The 22,389-nt window shown below is 43.2% G+C and overlaps 2 protein-coding genes across 4 annotated transcripts in view; one reads left to right on the top strand and one right to left on the bottom strand.

Annotated features, from left to right (window-relative positions):
* Positions 1 to 6,678, top strand: part of ZNF550 (zinc finger protein 550) — a 29,557-nt gene extending 22,879 nt beyond the window's left edge. Inside the window, exons 4-5 of one of the 3 annotated variants that reach the window (XR_010110946.1) lie at positions 524 to 2,062; positions 4,585 to 6,678. Coding sequence is in view for 1 of the 3 variants with exons in the window: in XM_034946528.3 (XP_034802419.1) it covers positions 524 to 1,542 (1,019 nt within the window). In the remaining 2 variants the exon portion in view is untranslated. Of the gene's footprint in view, positions 1 to 523 lie in introns of all 3 variants that reach the window. The other 2 variants (XR_010110945.1, XM_034946528.3) reach the window with 2 other exon arrangements.
* Positions 6,679 to 7,640: 962 nt separating this feature from the next.
* On the bottom strand, positions 7,641 to 21,429 carry ZNF549 (zinc finger protein 549). The gene is made up of 4 exons (XM_003816651.6): positions 20,909 to 21,429; positions 17,404 to 17,442; positions 13,240 to 13,366; positions 7,641 to 11,308 (listed from the first exon to the last, which is right to left on the bottom strand). Exons 1-4 carry the CDS (start codon positions 20,939 to 20,941, stop codon positions 9,585 to 9,587), a joined length of 1,923 nt encoding a protein of 640 aa, XP_003816699.2. The 5' UTR covers positions 20,942 to 21,429; the 3' UTR covers positions 7,641 to 9,584.
* Between the last annotated feature and the right edge of the window lie 960 nt (positions 21,430 to 22,389).

Raw genomic sequence — 22,389 nt, 5'->3', positions numbered from 1 at the left:
GTTTTGATTTGCATTTCTTTGATGGTCAATTATATTGAGCAGTTTTTCATATACCTGTTGGCCATTTGTATGTATTCTTTTGAGAAGTGTCTATTCAGATCTTTTGCCCATTTTTAAATCAGATTCTTAGATTTTTTCCTATAGAGTTGTTTAAGCTCCTTATATATTCTGGTTATTAATCCCTTGTCAGATGGATGTAAGCGTTCAATTCTTAAAGCAAATGCCCTTCAGACAATGTCATCAAAACTCTATTATCTCTTCCTTACTCTGAACTGTAAAGAGAAATGTCTTTACTCTGGATCCTCTGTCCCCCGGTCCAGCCTGCCCTCCAGATTTTCCCTTTAATGGTGTCAAGGATACAAGGACCATAAGCAGTATTTGGTAACCTGGGTTAGAGATGTAAAAATGCAGCAAGTATCATAGGCACTATTTTCATCTTCATTTTCCTACTGAAGTGGTTATTTTGTGTTTTTCTATATTTTATCACTAAAAGACCCCTCCTTTGTTTGTTGATGCCCTTCAGGTGACAGAGCACAAGTTCATACCAGAGAGCCAACCACTTACCCGCCAGTCTTATCTGAGCGGGCCTTTCTCCGGGGAAGCCTGACTCTGGAATCTTCAACCTCAAGTGATTCGAGGTTGGGGAGAGCTAGGGATGAGGAAGGGCTTTTGGAAATGCAGAAAGGTAAAGTGACACCAGAGACAGACCTCCACAAGGAGACCCATCTTGGGAAAGTGAGCCTTGAAGGTGAAGGTTTGGGGACAGATGATGGTCTGCACTCCAGGGCATTACAAGAGTGGTTATCAGCAGATGTTCTCCATGAATGTGACTCACAGCAACCAGGGAAAGACGCCTTGATTCATGCAGGGACAAACCCCTACAAATGCAAGCAGTGTGGGAAAGGTTTTAACAGGAAGTGGTATCTCGTTCGACATCAGAGGGTTCACACTGGAATGAAACCCTATGAATGCAATGCATGTGGGAAAGCCTTTAGCCAGAGCTCAACTCTCATTCGGCACTACCTCATCCACACCGGGGAGAAACCATACAAGTGCCTTGAGTGTGGGAAGGCCTTCAAACGCAGGTCGTACCTCATGCAGCACCATCCAATCCACACTGGAGAGAAACCCTATGAGTGTAGTCAATGTCGAAAGGCCTTCACCCACCGGTCTACTTTTATTCGCCATAATAGGACGCACACTGGAGAAAAGCCCTTTGAGTGCAAAGAATGTGAGAAAGCCTTTAGCAATAGAGCCCACCTAATTCAACATTACATCATCCACACTGGAGAGAAGCCCTATGATTGCATGGCATGTGGAAAGGCCTTCAGATGCAGCTCAGAACTCATACAGCACCAGCGGATTCACACTGGGGAGAAGCCCTATGAATGCACCCAGTGTGGGAAAGCCTTTCACCGGAGCACGTACCTCATTCAGCACTCTGTCATCCACACTGGGGAGATGCCCTACAAGTGTATCGAGTGTGGGAAGGCCTTCAAACGCAGGTCACACCTTCTGCAGCACCAAAGGGTCCATACATGAGAGAACCCTATTGTTGCAATGAATACAGCAAGGCCTTTACCCACTGTTATTTTATCATTCATAATGGGACCCACACTGTAGGAAGAAGTCCTTCGAGTGCAAAGAATGTCAGGAAACTTTTCATTTTTTTTGTCAGCTCTTTCTTAACTAACACATGAGCAGTCACTTTGGAGAGAAGCCCTGTGAATACAGTGAATGTAAGGATCCCTTCAGTCACCACTCAGTTCTCACTCATTGCAGAAGGATTCATACCAGGGGGAAATGTGGAAGGCATTCCATCAACATCAGAGAACTCATGCTGGAGAAAGACATTCCAAATATAACTATTAAGGACAGTCTTTGGCCAGAGCAGAAATCTTACTATCTGAGAATCATAATGAAAAGTTACTACATAATTGTTATTGATGTGAGAAAACTTTCTGTGACCAGGTTGTCACTTGCTTGTCCTATAAAGAGCCATGCTGGAATTTGACCCACCTTGGGATTTTCTCTATGAACTTATGAAAACCTTCAGTTACAGGTATCTTCTTGCTTTATGTCCTTACAGACTTCGCTGTAAGATCAGTTTTATTTTTTGGTAGGGGAATGTTTGAGAGGTAAAGGGGTTTTATTCCTTTTTTTTTTTTTTAACATACATTCACTGCCATCCTTTCTCAGAGTTAGACAGTGAGGGCAGCTCTTCAGGCATTTCTTGGAAGCTGCCTTTGATCCAGACATCTCTGGGAGGATATCCATGAGGAGAGTAATTCTTTGTGAGAAATATGAAGGCTTGTGTCATGAGATTCTTGAATTTAGTAGAAATTAGAATACTGAGAACATCTTCATGTGACACTTCTTTTTTATATCTAGGGTGAGAAGAACCCATGTACAGATGGCCACATTAAAATGTGCACCACATTAAAATGTGCAATACCTAAGACTGTTTAAGGCTTTGATTTTTATTAATAAACTCATTATTTTTTAAGAGACAGGGACTTGCTCTGTCACCCAGGCTAGAGTGCAGTGGCATGATCATAGTTCCCTGTAACCTCGAACTCCTGGGCTCAAATGGTCCTCTTGCCTCAAGTTTCTGAGTAGCTTGGGATACAGGCATACACCACTACGCCTGGCTAATGTTTGTAATTTTAGTAGAGACAAGGTTTTACCATGTTGGCTGGGCTGGTCTGGAACTCCCGGCTTCAAGTGATCCACCTGCCTTGGCCTCCCAAAGTGCTGGGATTACAGGTGTGAGTCACTGCACCCAGCCTTCAATTTTTTTGTATAGATGAGGTCTTGCTGTGTTCCCCAGATCTGTCTCAAACTGCTAGACTCAAGTCATCATCCTGCTTAGCCTCCTAAAGTGTTGGGATTACAGGTGTGAGCCACCACACCTAGCCTAATATGGTTTCAAATGCTCAGCACTCTCACATTTTCCTGATTCCATTCTATCTGTTTGTTGTCTTTATTTTCTCTGGCAACACAGTGATCACTTTGTACTTGCTTGGCCTTCTCAGATGAGTCCTAATTCTTTCTGGTGTTTATCAGATTCTTTAATCCTGTGTAGAGGGGTATTTTTAGGTCCCCCTCAGCATTTTTCTAGGGATTGAATTATAGCTAAAACAGGCAAAATAAAACACACAACTAAGATGAATCCATGGTAAACCCAGTAAACCCAAGAAAACAACATGGAGAGGAATCTCATTGTCTGATATTATAAACATTTGCGTGAGTTTTGCTACAAAATAAAGTGCCTAGCATTTTAACAGGTGAATCAGGATATACGTGGGCAGGTTTACGTGAGTTTCATAGTTAACCACCATGACCTTAGTCCCTTGGTGCTAGCACTGAATATGGTAATTAGTTTTGTTGTGTTTTGAGATGGAGTCTCACTCCGTTGCCTAGGCTGGAGTGCAGGGGTGCGATCTTGGCTCACTGCAACCTCTGCCTCCCGGGTTCAAGTGATTCTCCTGCCTCAGCCTCCCAAGAAGCTGGGATTACAGGCATGTACTACCATGCCCAGCTAATTTTTGTATTTTTAGTAGAGACAGGGTTTTGCCATGTTGCCCAGGCTGGTCTCGAACTCCTGACCTCAGGTGATCCACCCACCTCAGCCTGCCAAAAAGCTGGGATTACAGGTGTGAGCCACTGTACTTAGCCTGAATCTGGTAATTTGAAATTCCTTTTGTGAGATTTTCTTTTAGTTTTCAAGCTACATGAGATAATGTTAGGTTAAAACGTGTGAAAAATAGAAAATTATCATTTTCTCACTCTGAGCTTTCCTCACAACCTTTTAAAGCACTGCATATATATTTCATGTTTTCATAGTGGGCATGTACCTTTTACTGTAGTCCTTTTGCACATATTATAAATAGAATTCTTGGTGAGTTAAGAGTTCTCTGTTTTTGTTTTTTCAGGACAGAGTGCACAGTTTCCTCTCCTGTGGGAAGGAGAGTTGACTCTTGAGGACCCCCACCCTCCTGCATCCTCTCTCTGGAAGGCTGCATGTATTGTAGCTGTGGCTGTACTTGTACCTAAGGCCCTGGGTTCAAGAGAGTTGGAGAAATCCCTCTAGAAACATATTGGCTGTCATCAAAGGGTTCTTTCCAGGCCTGAGGACCTAGGCCCCAGTTTGTCCCAAAGCAGGAGTGTTTTCTATGGGATAAAGGACACCGTAGGTTTTTCTTAGCTTCCAGCTCTTTCCATACAGTCTTCACTCAAGTGTTTGGTACAAGGATCTACTATGAACTTGCTGCTGTGATAGGCAAGAATCTCATGAGACACCTGTCATTTAGCTCCATGGCCACTCACTGTTGTGGTCATACTTAGAAGAGTGGGATGCAGTGGATGGCTGGGCTATGGGTCCTGCCCTTGAGCAGGGAAGGAACTTACTGTCTAATATAGGAAAAGCACATGAGAACAGGTGCAATATATTGACTTAAACTTGTTTAGCACCCATTTTTAAGTCAGTAGTTTTGAACTTACAGTAAAAGTTGTGAACTTCTGTACGTTTTCCACAGTTTATGATTGAGGTAAAACATGTTTTTTGTTTTGTTTTTGAGACAGAGTTTCACTCTTGTTGCCCAGGCTGGAGTGCAGTGGCGCCATCTCAGCTCACTGCAACTTCTGCCTACCGAGTTCAAGGGATTCTCCTGCCTCAGCCTCCCGAGTAGCTGGGATTATAGGCGCCCACCACCATGCCCGGCTAGTTTTTTTGTATTTTTAGTAGAGACGGGGTTTCACCATGTTGGCCAGGCTGGTCTTGAACTCTTGACCTCATGTAGTCCACCCGCCTCGGCCTCCCAAAGTGCTGCGATTACAGGCGTGAGCCACCGTGCCCGGCAGAGGTAAAACGTTTTCATGTTCATGTTTTTGTAACTTTGTTACATTTAATGAACAAATTAGATAAAAGGCACTATGCTCTTATGGTGCTTAATCTGTGAGAAATGATTGTGGGGGTGGGACTAGTTATGACCATTCACAGTTGGTGCACTTCAATCAGTAAATCTCACAGAGGAAATGTGGACGGTAAATTAACTCGGCAAGTCGGTCATGCAAAGACTAATTAGAAATCTTAATATTTGTAAGCAGACAAAAAATGTGTCTGGAAGGATCCTCACCCAGTTAAATGGTATTTGCTCCTTGGGTGTAGAGGGAGGGAAGGGATGGGGTAGAGGGGAATGTCAGAGTTCACTTTAACTTCATGCACATGTGGAAATGTTTGAAATGTTCACAGTAAATTTTATAATTTCAGAAAAACTGCTTAAGGTTGAAAAGAGAAATTTAAGAAATTGCTGACGGAATAAAAACATAATAGAACTAGAACATTGAAGGAAATGAAAGAAGCAAGAAGGAAAGCACCAGAAGTGATTTGGAAGAGAAATTCTAAAATGAATGTGAACAACAGAGTGATCAGAAGAGTGCAGGAAATTAATAGTTTCTTTAAACAAGCCATCTCACAATGGAAGCCTGTTTGTCTTGAAATTGCTGTGGTTATTATTCACTCTGCCCTTTGAAGAACTGCAGAAATTCATAGGGCAATGTTAAGTGTTTGTGTCTCCAAAAAAGATGTTGGAGTCGTTACCCTCAGAACCTCAGGTAATCATGTTAGTTAATCCATTAGGTTAGTTCCTAATTGACTATGACTGTGTCCTTATAAAAATGGGAAATTTGGTCACAGAGGCAGATGTACAGAGGGAAGACGATGTGAAGACACAGGAAGAACATCTTCAAGCCAAGGAACACATGGGGCTACCAGAAGCCGAGATAGAAGCATGGAACATATGTTCTAGTAAGAAGTGGCTGGGTTGTTTTGGTTTTTTTTCTTTGGAGTTTTTGTGGTATTAAATTATTTTTAAATTATGTTTTATTGTAGACCTCACAATTCTTTTTTTTTTCTTTTTCACTCAAACTACAGCAAAATATTATATTTCTATCCTATATTTCATGGGCTTACCTCTAGCCAATTGTTTTTAACTGCCATGTAATATTTTACATCATGAAGCTTTCATCCTTGATTCAAATCCTCTGATTATGGACATGTATTTCCTCCATTTTCCTGCTATGAAATATATCACCACCAGCTTGATTCAACCTTAAAAATAAGGTCATCAGTATTATGTTCTAAATAAACTTATGGCCATACATGAGAAATGTACCTTGCAGCTGAATGGCTAGGTCATATGGTGATCTAGTATGTAACTGGAATTATGTTATACATTGCCCTTTCCTCTCCCATAAGATGGACAAAAGTGTTTCTGTATCACTGTGTCCCAGACAATATTTAGAATTACCCAGCTTTCCAGTTTTTATTTTAGAAGTTTAAAGTGATATAGAATATATCTGGTATTTCTCATATTGAAATACATTTGAACATTAGTTCATATCCTTTCATTGCCTTTTGTTTTTCCTCTTCTGTCAATGGTCTACTCATATGTTGGCCTGTCTTTATTTGTATCTTGACTTTTTATTGTGTATTTTGTTTATGGTGGGGTACTTTATTGGTGATTAATACGATTTTCAAGTATATTATATGGGCTAGTCCCTTGATACTATTGACACTGTATTTATCTTCAGTCTCTTGTTGGTATCTAACTTTGGTTCTGAAGTTTATGGAATGGAAGTATTTAATTGGAAAGATTAAACATTGATTTTAATTAATATTTTTGACTTGTTAGGATTTTTGAATACTCAGGCATAACTCACAAAATTATGCTGCTGGCTTTAAAATTAGTTTTACATTGATTTTTAGAGCATCTTAATCATTAGTAAGGATTAAATCCAAAGTACACACAGTGAAGATAATTTTAAAACTATTTAAAATGGTAAATTTACCTATTAAAGATGAAGCATGAGAATGGGGCAGGAAATGTCATATAGTTCCACTTTTATATGGATTTGCTCAGAGAAACCCCTGAGAATGAGACTGATGAGAATAATGGCATAAAGGTTTTGGCAGACAAGCTATATAGGAAGTGGGAATAACAAGGGCAAATTTTCTTGTCTGGTTAGCTCTTTTAAAAAATAAAATGATCTTGTAAAGATAATTGGAATTTGGCAAAATAACAAAAATTAAGTATGCGTAAGGGATGGCGAAGCAAAATTAAGAACTCTTTCAATGTGTTAAGGTCAGAATAACAGCAGAGAAATACTGTAGGCTGACAGAAATTCTAATATTGCAAATAATTTACAAAATAAATACCTTATGTAATATCAGTTGAATAACAATCTTTCCAAAGTTCCTATAATTACACAATTTTTTTTTTTTCGAGATGGGAGTCCTGCTCTGTCGCCCAGGCTGGAGTGTAGTGGCGCAATCTTGGCTCACTGCAGCCCCCGCCTCCTGGGTTCAAGCAGTCCTCCCACCTAGGCCTCCCAAGTAGCTAGCTAGGACTACAGGCGCCCACCACCATGCCCAGCTAATTTTTGTATTTTTAGTAGAACGGGGTTTTGCCATGTTGGCCAGGCTGGTCTCAAACTCCTGACCTCAGGTGATCCGGCCCACCTTGGCTTCCCAAAGTGCTGGGATTATGGGCGTGAGCCACCGTGCCCAGCCAAAGAATAAAATTTTTTTAATAGCACCAAAATAACAGTAAATGAACAAACAGACAAATTAGACTTCATCAAAATTAAGAACATTTCATTTGGAAGACTGAATGAAATAAGGTGAATGAAAACACACAAAATAGAATATATACACACGTATTTCTTATCTGTTCTTTTTGTTTTTGTTTTTTGAGAAGTGTCACTCTGTCGTCCAGGCTGGAGTGCAATGGCGCAACCTTGGCTCATTGCAACCTCCGCCTCCCAGGTTCAAGCGATTCTCCTGCCTCAGCCTCCTGTGTAGCTGGGATTACAAATGCACGCCACCACGCCTGGCTAATTTTTGTATTTTAAGTAGAGACTGGATTTCACCATGTTGGTCAGGCTGGTCTCAAACTCCTGACCTCAGGTGATCCACCTGCCTTGGCCTCCCAAAGTGCTGGGATTACAGGCATGAGCCACCGCACCCAGCCTATACACACATATTTCTAAGACAAGACACTTACTGAGATAACATGACTATCAAAACCCATTAACTGGGCAATAAACCATACAGACAATTCTTAAAAAGATAGAAGGTTTTGTGTATGAAAACTGCACCTCAATGTTTTAAGATAAATGGTTCCACACAAAAATATGCATCTACCTCTCCTTTTGGAAAACCAGACTATAGGATAACACAAGATTTACTTATTATTAAGGATTCATCTCCTCACAAGTTAGGAAGGACAGCCTTCTCAGCAGTGGCAATAAACGGGAAGTAATAAAGATAATTCCTAACTGGCACAACAGATCTGGGTGAATCACAAAAACCACATATCTGGAAGGCAAGGTGTATGTTCTCTCAAATCCTGCTTTCCTGCCCGTGCAGCAATCATTTCAAAAACAGTACATAAGTTATGAGAGTCCACAAAATCTTTAGATGCCTTATGCTGACGATGTGTGCTGCTAAAGGAGAATCAAAGGTCTGAGGTCCTGAGAATTTCTATATACCCCCAAACCATGAAGCCATAGTAACACAGACATATCTGGATGCACCTTTGGATGGGACACATTCACTCTTCTTGGCTACAATCTTTTCTACTCTGTTTATCACACCTACCTGTCTGGGCCAATTACTGTTCTTACCTGGCCCCAGTAGGTCTTACAACCAGTGACCTACCTACCAATTCAGTCCTTCAGTGCCCATGGCTACAATGAAGGACCTGGGAAATAAGATACCATGAACAGTGCTAGGAAATATGAAGCATCACTGCAAATAAACAATTCATGCAGGTCCCAGCACTTGAGTTTGTCACAAATGCCTCTTCTCAGGGAGACCTCTGGACCTACAAATAAATCTGGCATTGACACCATGATTAGGACCACACAGCTCTGCTCTCCTTCCTAGGAGACCTTGGAAACCAATAAAAATTAAGACAAACAGGACTAAGAACTATTTTCTGATCTCATACTATGTCCCTGGGGGGACATAAAGTTGGAGCTGTTCACCCTTCACACTGGCAGAGCACATACTTCAGCACATGGTAAGACAGCCCATTTCCCTCTTGGGTAATGTGGGAGAGGGAATATCCCACTATGGCAATCACATAAAAAAAAAAAAACCTATGAAGAAGGTAAACCTCCATGGGCTACAAGAATCCAGATTGCTCTTCTTGGTCAAAGTTGGGTTTTGTCTTTCCCTTGAACAGTTCAGCAAGATGGAAGAAGACCCTCAACAGGCTTTTATTATATTATTCCCTTCAGAATTTGGTGAGCACAGTGGTCTGCATTCCTTGAGCACATGTGAGTGACTGATGAAAACTGTGAGGATATGCCACATGGTAGTGTCTGTTGTAACACTGGGCAGATTAGAAAGTACAAGTAATCTCTAGAAAGCTTCCCAAGTACTTGGACCTTGTAGTGAATCTTTCAACTACTGATATGCAGATGTATGAGGGTGAATTTCTGTCTGTTGGATCCCTTGAAAAATCAGCTCTCTGGTGTCCTACAGTGAATAAGACAATTACACATCCCAACAATTGCTAGGGCTCTTCTGTTATATGTACCTTCTGGTGTCTGACAAGGGAATATCTTTTGTTGAAGGCTTTCCCACATTTACCACATTCATACGGCTTTTCTCCGGTGTGGATTCGCTGATGCTCAACAAGTTTGTTTTTATAGATAAAGGCCTTCTCACATGCAGTGCAGTTATAAGGCCTCTCTCCACTGTGAACTTTCTGGTGTTGAATGAGGCTGGTGCGGTGTCTAAAGCATTTCCCACATTCACTGCACTCACAGGGCTTTTCGCCAGTGTGAACTTTCTGGTGCTCAAGAAGTCTTTTTTGGTGGCTGAAGACTTTTCCACATTCATTGCACTCACAAAGTTGTTCTCTAGTATGGATTCTTTGGTGCTGAAGAAGTTTAACCTCAAGGTAGAAGCCTTTTCCACATTCACTGCATTCATAAGGCCTCTCCCTAGTGTGGATTTTGTGATGCTTAAGAAGTGTTTGTTTGGAGATGAAGGCTTTCCCACAGTCACTGCATTCATAAGCCCTTTCTCCAGTGTGAATTCTCTGGTGTCGCATGTAGTCAGACGAGCGGATAAATGATTTCCCACATATGATGCACACATAAGGCTTTTCTCCAGTATGAATTCTCTGGTGCTCAAGAAGTCTTTTTTTGTGAATGAAGGCCTTCCCACATTCTTTGCACTCATAAGGCCTTTCTCCCGTGTGGATTCTATGGTGATCAAGAAGTGACTGTTTGTATATGAAGGATTTCCCACATTCACTGCACTGATAAGCCCTTTCTCCAGTGTGAACTCTCTGGTGTCGAATGCGGTCATAGGAATGAATAAAAGATTTCCCACATTCCATACATACATAAGGCCTCTCTCCAGTGTGGATTCTCTGCTGATGGCCAACAAATGTTTGTTTGTGGCGGAATGATTTCCCACATACATTGCACACATAAGGCTTTTCTCCATTGTGGGTTCTCTGGTGTTCCACAAGTGAGTATTTGGAGCTCAAGGATTTCCCACATTCGATGCACACGTAAGACCTTTCTCTAGTGTGAATTCTCTGCTGGTGCCCAACGAGTGTTTGTTTATGGAGGAATGATTTCCCACATATATTGCACACATAAGGCTTTTCTGCATTATGGGTTCTCTGGTGTTCAACAAATAAGTATTTAGAGTTCAAGGATTTCCCATATTCCCTACGCTTATAAGCTTTTTCTCCAGTGTGGACTCTCTGATGCTCAGTAACATGAACTTTCTCATTGAAAACTTGCTCACATTTGTAACGTCTTTGTTGAAAGGTCTCCCTCCTTCTATGTGCATACTCTTCTCTGCTGTGGGTGGTCTGGTGTTGGAGAAGGCCCAGGATGGTTGGAAAATCCTTCTCAACATCTTTGCATGGGAAAAGATTGTCTGACAGAGGAATTTTGCAGCTATTCAGAAGCAAGGCACTGCTCTCCTCCTTTCTGATGTGTTTCTCTCCACTGTCCTGGTTCTGGTGCTGTTGCAGGTTAGAACCAAATGAAAACCATTTCCCACTGGCCACAGAAGTATAAGGTTTCTGCCAGGGAAGTGTCCCCTGATGCTCAGTGAGGTACAAAATGTCTTTCATGACCAGGATACACATCTCACAAGAATGAGCATTTGGGATGGAAGGACCTAGCTTTGGAGTCCTGGCCTGTGACACTCCTTGCGCAGAAACAGTCTGCTCAGAAGGGGCCTCCTCAGCCTCTATTCCATGCAAACAACCTAAAAGCATAAAAATGCAAGTGAAGTATATGCACACTTTGGTGGAAGGGAACAGCTCCATTACAAATACCTGTGGAACACAGGGAGGGACGAGTCCATGGTTTTTCTTTGAGATAGGGTCTTGCTCTGTCACCCAGATGGGAGTGCAGTTGCAGTCATATCTCACTGCAGCCTTGACCTTCCAAGCTCCAGTGACACTCCCATCTCAGCCTCCCAAGTAGCTGGGACTACAGGCATATACCACCATAACTGGCTAATTTTTTTTAAGAATTTCTTGTGGAGATACGGGTCTCATTATGTTGTCGAGGCTGGTCTCAAATTCCTTAGCTCAAGTGATCCTCCCACCTCAGCTTCCCCAAGTGCTAGGATTATAGGCACGAGCCATTGCACCCAGGCCATGGGTTTGTTTTCAGGACAAGGGAGCTGGAGTCAGGTCAAGGAAGATAATACTTGCAGTATTAGGCCTCTTAAGGTTACCATGTAGGGGAAGACCCATAACCAGCAAGAGAACAAGGAATCGGGTACTATGGTGGGAAGAGAGGCAGGGGGCATACAACTCCCTTCTCTGTCAATGGTTTTCAATAGGACGTCGTCTGATGGAGACAGGGGAGACCTGCATAGAATGTGTGTCACCCCAGGAAAATGCAATTACAACTGGATAGCTGATGTTTGAGAGCTTAAGTAGACAGTCTTTGATTTATAATGGTTGAACTTATGATTTTTCCACTTTATGATGATACGAAAGTGACACATTCAGTAGAAACCATACTTTGAATTTTGAACTTTTCCCAGGCTAGTGATACGCAGTGTGTATACTCTTGTGATGCAGTGGTAGCAAGCTGCAGCTCTCAGTAAGCCATGCAATCACCAGGCTAAACAACTGACACTACTGTGTTGCTAAGCTAGGATGTCTAATAAGTTGGGTGTATTAAATGCATTTCTGACTTACGATATTCTCAACTTACAATGGGTTTATCAGGATATAACCCCATCACGAGCTGAGGAACATCTGTATCTGCACAGCTCATAATATTAAATACATTAGGTATAGGCTAATGTTAGAGAACACTGCAGAACAGGAACAGGAGAGATGTGGAGAACAGAGGTAGGGGACAATCACAGTAGAAACGACAAGTAGGCAAATTGTCAAGCAGGCAGAGAAAAGAGAAAAATGAGGTATGGCCATGAGCCCTGGCACCAAAATAGTGGGGAACATAGGACATTTGCCTGGTATGATTTGAGTTCAGCCCTCAAATCATGCCCTCCCACTGCTCCTACTCACAGGTCCCAAACCCTGTTAACCCCCCTTGCTGTGGCTGAAGACTTCACTACCCTTTCAGGAACACAGGCCTCTCCCCTGTCCCCAGCTTAAGTCAGGAGACTATCTGGGTCCTGGAAGGTAGAAGAAATCCTAAGGGAAAAACAGGGAGGTGGGTCAACAACACTGGCCCAGGGTGCGCCAACCCATGACAGACTACAGGAGGGAAATTTATTACAAAAAAACCCTTGGGAGGGGGTCTTGCTGTCATAGTCTAGGGTTCCCTACAAATAGCAACCATGTAAGTACCTGTAATTCCTGAGAAAGGCAGGTCCAAAGACACGTCTACTAAAGGCAGGGGGAGAACCTGTAACACAGGTCCACCACAGAACTGAACAGTCACCTTAGCAAGGAGTGGCAAAACCAAGTGGTGTCGGTTGGGCAAGTTACAAGAGTCTGAACCCAAACTCTTAACTAAAAGGCTTCAGGACAGTAGATGTTGGGGCAGAAAAAACCCAGGCCTGGCAACCACAACGCCTATGTCTTCCACAGGTCAAGAACCAAGGAAAGAAGAAGGGCCCATGTCCAACTCTGGGAAAGACAGAAAACTCCTGGAAAAAGGGGAAGAGCAGAGTCCAGCAGAGGTTGATGGTGTGGTTTTAAGAGATCTTACCTACTGAGGCCATAAGCGAAAAGTTCTCCAGCATCACATCATGATACAGGCACCTTTGAGCTTCATCAAGGAGGCCCCACTCCTCCTGGGAGAAGTACACAGCAATATCCTCAAAGGTCACATGGCCCTGCATGATGGGGGCAGATGAAATCATGAGCAGACTCAATCCCCAGGAACCCCAGTAAATCTCGCTCCTCCCTAGTTCTCCAACTCAGAGGAGATACCAGGTCCTTATGGTGTCTCCCACTGGGCTCTGGGCCTTACATCATGGAATCTCATCCATGCTCCTGCTAGTTCACCTCCCTGGAGACCCAGATATACTGAAACCTGTGCTTACCATCTTGGTTTAAAGTGCCAGTACAAGGATCCTGAGTACAGCCATACTCCCTCCCCGGTTGCACACCATTCATGGGAACACATCTCCAGATCATGACTGCTACACCTTGAACTCCACTGCCCTCAGCATCCATGACACAGGTACTTCACCTGGCTTCTCCACATGCCACTCTGCTCAAGGGACCCAGGCAGCACTTGCTAAATGCAACAAGGATCCAGCACCACCACACATCTTTGTTAGACCCAAGCCAGAGGCAGTCTCAGGACTGTTATGAAGACTTCCCCATGTGGCCTGGCTCTTTGTTCCAATTTCAGCCACTCAGACCTTGTGTGAGCTCAGGCTGCCAAAGTCCACTTCCTCCTTAGTGTTGCCTGTGCTGTCCCCACACCAGTCATATCTTTCCTCTCTCCACCTACACTCAGTCAAAGCTTGGCCCCCAGCTGCTCCCACCACAGGCTGAATGACTCTCCCAGTCAATCTCATTTGCTTTTAACCTAATCTGTCACACTGTCTGAAACTACTTAGGCCCTACCAAGAGTTACCAACAAAAGTCTGAGCCAGCAAAAGGGAGGAAAAGCACCAGCCCTGACCTTGGTGTTATTTGACCTCCATTACTGCTTTGCCTCTGAATGAATCTCTTAACATTCCCCATTTAAAGACTGTGCCAACAGCTGGACACCCGTTTCATCCTACCCCCACACACCCATGGTTACTACTCTTCTTTATCTGTCTTAGTGATGGTTCCCACTTCTATCTAGGTGACCATGCAAGAGACCCAGTCATTAGAGAATACTCTCTACATCCTTCCTCACTGATGGGACTGCCACTATGACCTGAAGAGTGTTCCTCTTAAACCTGCCATGGTCCACAGGCCAGCCACTGGCTGACGGATAGCTTTCACTTGGATCCCTTCCCTGAACTCCATGTGTCTGTCTCTTGCTGTGCACCTAACACCACCACCAAGAAGTCCCAACATGAGACTCCACATTGTGAAGGCCTAACTCCTGGACTTTGGTTTCTATTCTGCATGTAAGGAGCTTGGAAGTGGCCACTCTATCACAATAGCAAGTAAAGAGTTAAATAGACTGAAAAATGGACAATTCTAGGATCCACACAGGAAAGATAAGGGCACAGCACACACCGCTGCCCACAAGATTGGAGAGACAAACGAGGGCATACAGGGGAATCAAGGCTCACAGGAGCAGAAACTCATGAAAGGAAACCATCATGCAAACCAGTGCTAGGTTAGGAAAACCCAATCTATAATGCATAAATTGCTGGAAGGTCTGTGTGGACAATTCTGTGAGCTGAAAATTCAAGAGGCACTCTGATAGGGGGCCCCCACAATCTTGCAATATTTACCTCCAGAAACTTAACCAAGTTCTCATGGTGAATACTGGAAAAAAAAAAAAAATCCCCTTGTGCTTCCAGCAGAGAGGGGAAAATGAATCATCTTAAAATATGCCATAGCAATGTGTTCCTCTAAACAAAGCCTGCCCTTGGGAGACAACAGTTAATCAGAGCCTAACCTGCAGAGGTATTATCAGAGCCTAATCTATCTGGGGGAAGGGAAATAACCAACTACAACCCACTCTAGTATTCCTCTTCCACATAATGGGAGAGAAAAAGCATAATAAACACAATTTAGAAACACATGTGAATTTCAGTCAAGAGGAACAGGCTCACTAAAACACTGAGACCTAACTGTGGGACTTAAAATGCTTCCCCTGCCCGCTGACACACCTCACCACCACATTATTAAAGGCCTATTTACAGCAATTCCTTTTACTGAGCTCATCATGTGTAGCTATCAAGAAAACATCACAGGCACTTTGCGAGGCCAAGGCGGGTGGATCACCTGAGGTCAGGAGTTCGAGATCAGCCTGGCCAATGTGCAGAAACCCTGTCTCTACTAAAAATACAAAAATTAGCTGGGCGTGGTGGCGGGCGCCTGTAATCCCAGCCACTCGGGAGGTTGAGGCAGTTTCCAAAAAGATATAAGAATCCTTAGCACATACATGCCTGACCACAGAGCATCAAACTATATGAGGCAAAAACTGACAGATCTTCAAGGAGAAACAGATCAATCCACCATCATAATTGAAGTCTTCCACACTCTTTTCTGTTACAGATACAGTAGGCAGAAAACCACTAAACTTAACTGAATTCAACAACACCATCAATCAACTGGACATAATCACCATCTTTAGATGACTTTGTCCAACAAGAACAGAATACATGCTGTTCTCAAGCTCACACGGAATATTCAACCAGACAGACCACATTCTGGGCCTGTTTTATATATCTTTAAAACTCCCTATTTTCCTGATGCTTCAACATCCCCAATACATTATGAGCAACCCACCCCGGTGACCAGGTCCCCACCATGCTAAGACTGGTCCCTGTCACAACCTCCCCTTCTTTTCATCCTTTGACTGTGACTGAATGACATTCAAACACAGTAGGAAAGGCACCTGCCCACAGGTCCTTGCTCTCCCTCTTGGCTCCCTGCCTGCTTGGTTGAGTCCACTCCCTGAGAGCTATTTCCATATGGCTCCATGCATGGTTTGCTGTGCCACCCTCTATGAGGACCTATGAATATAATAAATCCTTTATGCTTCTCAGAGTTTCATTTCCACGGCAGTGTTGGAATGATCCTAGAGACCCCACGAAGGGCATTTACTCCCCAGTTTACAATACACAGTTATAAAACACATCTTAATAAATTTACTAGAAATAATACAAGGTCTGCTCTGCAATCACAATGGAATTCAACTAGAAAGCAGTAATGGAAAGAGAGCTGGCAAATCCCAAAATACCTGGGAGATGTAAACAAGACAACGCATGGAACAAAGAAGAAATACTCAAGATAAATTTAAAACTATTTTGAACTAAATGAAATGAAAACACAACTTAGAGTTTGTGAGATGCAGTCGAAGCGGTGCTTAGAATAAAATGTATAGCACTGAATACATATACAGTCGTCCCCGCTCTTAGCCACAATTTTGTTTTCCATGGTTTCACTTACTACTGGTTAACTGTGGTCTGAAAATATTACATGGATAATTCCAGAAATAAACAACCCCAAAATTGTAAATGGCGTGCTTTTCTGAGTAGTGTGGTAAAATCTCACACTGTCCCACGCTGTTCTGCCCAAGACGCGAATCATCCGTTTGTCCAACACATCCGTGATGAATACACTACCTGCCTGTTAATCACTATGTGGCCATCTTGGTTATCCTATCAACTGTCTCATTGTCACAGTGCTTGTGTTCAAGTAATGCTTATTTTACTTAATACCCCCAAAGCACAAGAGCGATAATACCAGCCATTCAGATATGGAAAAGACAACCTGTGAAGTACTTCCTTTAAGTGAAAAGGTGAGAGTTCTTAACAAGAAAAAAAAATATTGTACTCCGAGTTTGCTAAGATCTACGAAAAGGACAAATCATGTATCTGTGAGATTGTAAAGAAGGAAAAAGAAACTCATGTTAGCTCTGTCACAGCTCAAACTGCAAAAGTTTTGGCCACAGTGCACAGACTTGCAGTTCCCTATATATGCCCGTATCATTCTCATCTCTAAGCATTTGGACATGCTGGCGCCTATGCCCAGGAAACCTTTCATCACTTCATCCTATTGGATGCAGAAATGGGAACATCTCTGTATAACTCCTGACCCTGATTAATCATCCTGGGCCTGAGGTGACCCCAGGGACCCAAGATGAAGGAAAAAGAGTCCCAGGACATTATTGTTACCTGCATCTGTGGGTCACAACCATGGCTTTAGGGAACAGGGCCAGTGAAGACCTGGGACTTCTTCCACTTACCTGTGATGGTTTCACAAACTCTTCTGTTACCATGGGAATCTGTAGGAAGAGGGAGGCTATGAAATACAGGTGTTCAAGGTGGCATTTACAAAGGGTAAGTTGCTCTTGCCAACTGTGTGACACTAGACAAAGACCTAACCTCTCTGAGGTTGCCTTCATCTGTAAAATGGAAACACTTAATGGTGGCTATCTCGTAGTGCCATCGTAGGCATCAAACTCATTCATACGTGTCCAATGCTAAGATTTAGCTAGTACTGACTATTGCATTAAGATTTCTGTAAACATTTTTTAAAACTTTGGTGTTTGTTACTTGCCATTTAAGTCTTTATGTGAATGTGGTATCTTTTCAAATTATTAGAGGCTTCTGTGCTTCTTTGATAATAAATATGTAGTGTCTTTTCCCACACCATTCTCTGATTCTGATACCAACTAGGTGTCCTACAATTCAATCCTATTCTAGCACTAACTACCTGGAGTTGCAGCTAAACCAACAGGTTTAAGGGCTCAGTCGTACAAAACTGCCCTCACTTCATATGGCAATTGCAAGCCAATGTCCAGACCACCGTAGTTTTCTCCACTTGGCTACACATTTGGGGGCTGCCATGACCTCTCTCCTTACGTTCAATAATTTGCTAGAACCACTTACAGAACTCAGGAAAATATTTTACTTATGTTTACCAGTTTATGATAATGGATGTAACTCAGGAACAGCCAAATGGAAGAGATGCATATGGCAAGGTACTGGGAGAGGGGGTAAGGCAGAGTACTTCCATGCTCTCTTACGTCACTCTCCCAGCACTTCCAAGTGTTCACAACCTTGAAGCTTCTAGAACTCATTGTTCAAGATTTTATATAACCTAATCTCCAGATCTCTGCTCCCCTCCCTGGATGCCAGAGGTGGGGCTTAAAGTTCAAATTCTATAATCACTTGATTTTTCTGGTGACTGACTCCACTCTGAGGCTATCTAGAGACTCCACCCTGTCTGCTCACCTTAAGCCATCTCATAAAACTCAAGTATAGAAGTCTTCCCTTATCAGCTGTTTTGCTATTTGCAGTTTCAGTTACCCACACTCAACTTCAGTGTGAAAATTATAAGTATTAAATTTCAACTTCAATCTGAAAATAGTAATATTAAAATTCCAGAAGTAAACAATTCATGTTTTAAACAGTGCACCATCCTTTATTTATTTATTTATTTATTTATTTATTTATTTATTTATTTTTGGAGACGGAGCCTGGCTCTGTCACCCAGGCTGGAGTGTAGTGGCGCGATCTCGGCTCACTGCAAGCTCCGCCTCCCAGCTTCACACCATTCTCCTGCCTCAGCCTCCGGAGTAGCTGGGACTACGGGCGCCCACTACCACACCCGGCTAATTTTTTGTATTTTTAGTAGAGACGGGGTTTCACCATGTTAGCCAGGATGGTCTCGATCTCCTGACCTTGTGATCTGCCTGCCTCAGCCTCCCAAAGTGCTGGGATTACAGGTGTGAGCCACTGCGCTGGCCAACAGTGCACCATTCTAAGCAGTGTGAGGAAATCTCACTCTACCGAGTTTAGTCCCTTCTTCATCACAAGGGTGAATAGTACAGTAAGATATTTAGAGAGATACCACATTCACATGTTTTTTATAATTTAACTTTTGCTTTTTTATTGTCTCAACTGCAGTTACATAACTTTTATTAACTTATAAAGTATAATTGTTCTATATTATTTCCAGTTATTATTGTTCATCTCCTATACTGCCTAATTTATAAACTGGATTTTATTACAGGTATGTAGTCTAGGAAGAAACATAGTATATATAGGTTGGGTACTATCTGCAGTTTCAAGCCTCCACTGGGGTTCTTGAAAGGTATCCTCTGAGGATAAGGGGGAACTACTGTTCAGACATTCATTGTTCAACTACTAAATGGCATAGCCTATTGCTCCTAGGCTACAAACCTGTACAGCAAGTTACTATACTAAATACTGTCAGCAACTGTAACACAGTGATAATTATTTGTGCATTTAAACATTTATAAACTTAGAAAATGCAGTTTGCCTCCTGATCAGAAAGAAAGAAAATGAAAAGGTACAGTAAAAATATGGTATCATAATCTTATGGGACCACCGTCACTGATGTGGTCAACACTGTTGTTATGCGGTCCATGACTTATCACAAGACACTTTTCACTGAGGAAATTACAACGATTTTAGGAATTCTGTGCCAGGAAAGCATGACAAAAAACAAACATTTATTTTTTATTAGAGCACAGAGTTATAGTGACATTTTATTCGGTTAACTAATTGCTTGCATAAATTTAATTTGTTAAATCTATACAGTCTAAACTTGTATTTTCCTGGGAGAGCTGCTCTTGCTGGGCTTGGGCTTCTCTGCTAGTCTGGCTGACCTTTCTCTGGCTCCACATAGAGTGAACAGTTCGCCAAGTCTTCTGAATGGTGACTCTACACAGTGTCCCACCCTCAAATCCATCCTATGCAGTGTGTATTCCTTACACATTCCCTTTGGAAGTACCCCCGGAACCCCATGGCCCTCCTATCTGCAGGCAGCTTCGCCAAGGCCGACCCACACTTTCCCAGCCTCCAGCCTCAGCCCTCCCTCTCTTCATCTCAAAGTAAAACCTTAAGATTTCCCGTCTAAATTTAAGGCTTGGCTTTAGTCTACGCCCCAGCCTGTCTCCATTTACACATCACTGAGTCAGTCCCCTCCCATGAATTTTCTACTTATGATTCCAACTGCCCATGTAACAACTTCACTCTGTGGCAATTTAGAAACACCACGTCCAAAATTCAACTCCTACTATTTCCCTGAAACCTGCTCCCTCACCAGATTTCTTTGTCAACTCTTTCAGATGTTCAGGTAAAAGAAAAACTTGGGATCATACTCCACTCCCACTTTTGCTCATAGGCACAAATGTTGGAGCAGAAAATCCTGCTGGCTTTACCTTTAAGATCTACCAAGATTCTTATTACTTAGGTCCCTTCAGCAACCCGTCTGGTCCAGAATCCACCATAATCCTCCTGGAGTCTACTACAGCAGTCTCCTCACCAGTATCCCTGCGTCCACCCTCATCACTCCATAACAGTCTGTTTTCTCCACTCATTGCCTTTGAAATATTTTTTCAGACCCTCACTCAGATCGTGTTCTCCTTTAGTTCACAACCCTCCATGGCTCCCAAAGACTCAGAATTAAAAACCCCGGTTGCTCAGGCTGCCATGGCAGCCGTGCCTTCTTCTCCTCATTCTCTCTGCTCCCTGCAGACACAGGTCCGCCCCCAAGTTTCCGAATGCTCGCGACCCCGGCGCACCTCCCAGGCTCGGCGCGTGCAGCCCCCACGGTACGCAACGCTCTCCCTTCTTCACCTCACCGCCCGTCAGCTCTGAGGACCCCACCCAGAACTCCTCGCTGTCCTGGAGAAGGGGCCTGAACTGCAGAGACCCACGCAGGTGACCCCAATCCGGGGCCTGAGGACCCAGGTGAGGATCCGAGGACTCCGCTCTCACCTGCGGCGTATTCACTAGCGCTGCCTCGGCCATGGGACTTTGGGCGGGGCGGGGCCTGGAGAGGCGGGCGGTAAAGCCCGGGATCCGGTGTGCGTGCGGTGGCAAATCGCTGGGCGACGCTCAGACCGAGACCAGGCAAGCTCCTCTGCGGGCGGACACCACCTCCACCGGTTTCCGTCTCCAGTTACCGGGCCCGGACCCAGCGAGCCGGAAACGCCCAGCCCGCGGACGCGCTCGCAGGCAGCAAAAACGACCACCACCGGAAAGACGCCGGAAGATTCTGGCGTATTGCGCACTTACGGAGGTGCCCCTTTCCTGGGCAATGATTGGTCTAAGGCCCCGGCACGCTCGGCGCACAGTATTCTGGGTGGTGTAGTTCCTACCACGCCGCAGTCCGCCGCGCCGTGAGGACTCAATCCAATAAAGAGAGGACAAAGGAAAAAACCCATCAAACTAGGGTCAGCAAAGCCTATTACATACACAGGATAAAAGAATACGATTTGATCTTCATTTCTCAACACAAAAGTTGACATATATTGCATACAATACATTAAAAATGTTGACAATTGAGAATTGACGCGACCCTTAATTTTTTTCTTTTTTTTAATGTAGAAACTATGACCAAAAATAAAATTCAAAGGCCTCCCAACTAGCTGAATGGACCCCCTCCTCTCAGCATTATAGAGTTAACCTGAAAATCTAGTTCAGGCCATTATGGAAGAGGGGGTTGGACATGCCTCATTCTACCCCTACAGCAATAACATCAGCATAGACCTTAAGTCTGATAAGAAACATTTACAATCTATTTCTCTGAAACTTGCTACCTGCAGGCTTCATCTGTATGATAAAACCTGGGTCTCCAACCAAGGTGATCACTAACAGTGGGGTCAGCATCCCCTTATCCCACACGTTTGTGTTTATTCTGTTTTTTTGCCCTCAAGTGTTAGTGACTTAAATTACATAATGTATCTATTATCATAAGTGGAACTGAAATGAGATTGCAGAAACATTGTATCGTCTTTTTCTTTTCTTTTTTCCCTTTTTTTTTTTTTGACAGAGTCTCACTCTGTCGCCCAGACTGGAGTACAGTGGTGCAATCTCTGCTCACTGCAACCTCCACCTCCCAGGTTCAAGCGATTCTCCTGCCTCAGCCTCCCGAGTAGCCGGGACTACAGGCATGCACCACCACCCCCGGATAATTTTTGTATTTTTAGTAGAGACAGGGTTTCACCATGTTGGCCAGGCTGGTCTAGAACCGGCCTCAAGTGAGTCGCCTGCCTTAAAGTGCTGGGATTACAAGCATGAGCCACCATGCCTGGCCTTTTTCCCCCATATTTAGCAATTAGCTTTTGTTGCTATCCATTGTCTTCATTTCTCTTTAGTTTTTAATTGTTTATAATTTTGACATTTTATAATTACTTAAGAAAGTTAGAAAAATTACCATTTAGATTGGAGTCATATTAAATAAGACACCTATATTG

The sequence above is a fragment of the Pan paniscus genome, chromosome 20 (assembly GCF_029289425.2).
Source record: "Pan paniscus chromosome 20, NHGRI_mPanPan1-v2.0_pri, whole genome shotgun sequence".
Lineage (NCBI taxonomy): Eukaryota > Metazoa > Chordata > Mammalia > Primates > Hominidae > Pan > Pan paniscus.
Note: the sequence above shows the minus strand (reverse complement) of the source record. Positions and strands in the feature narration are given on the sequence as shown.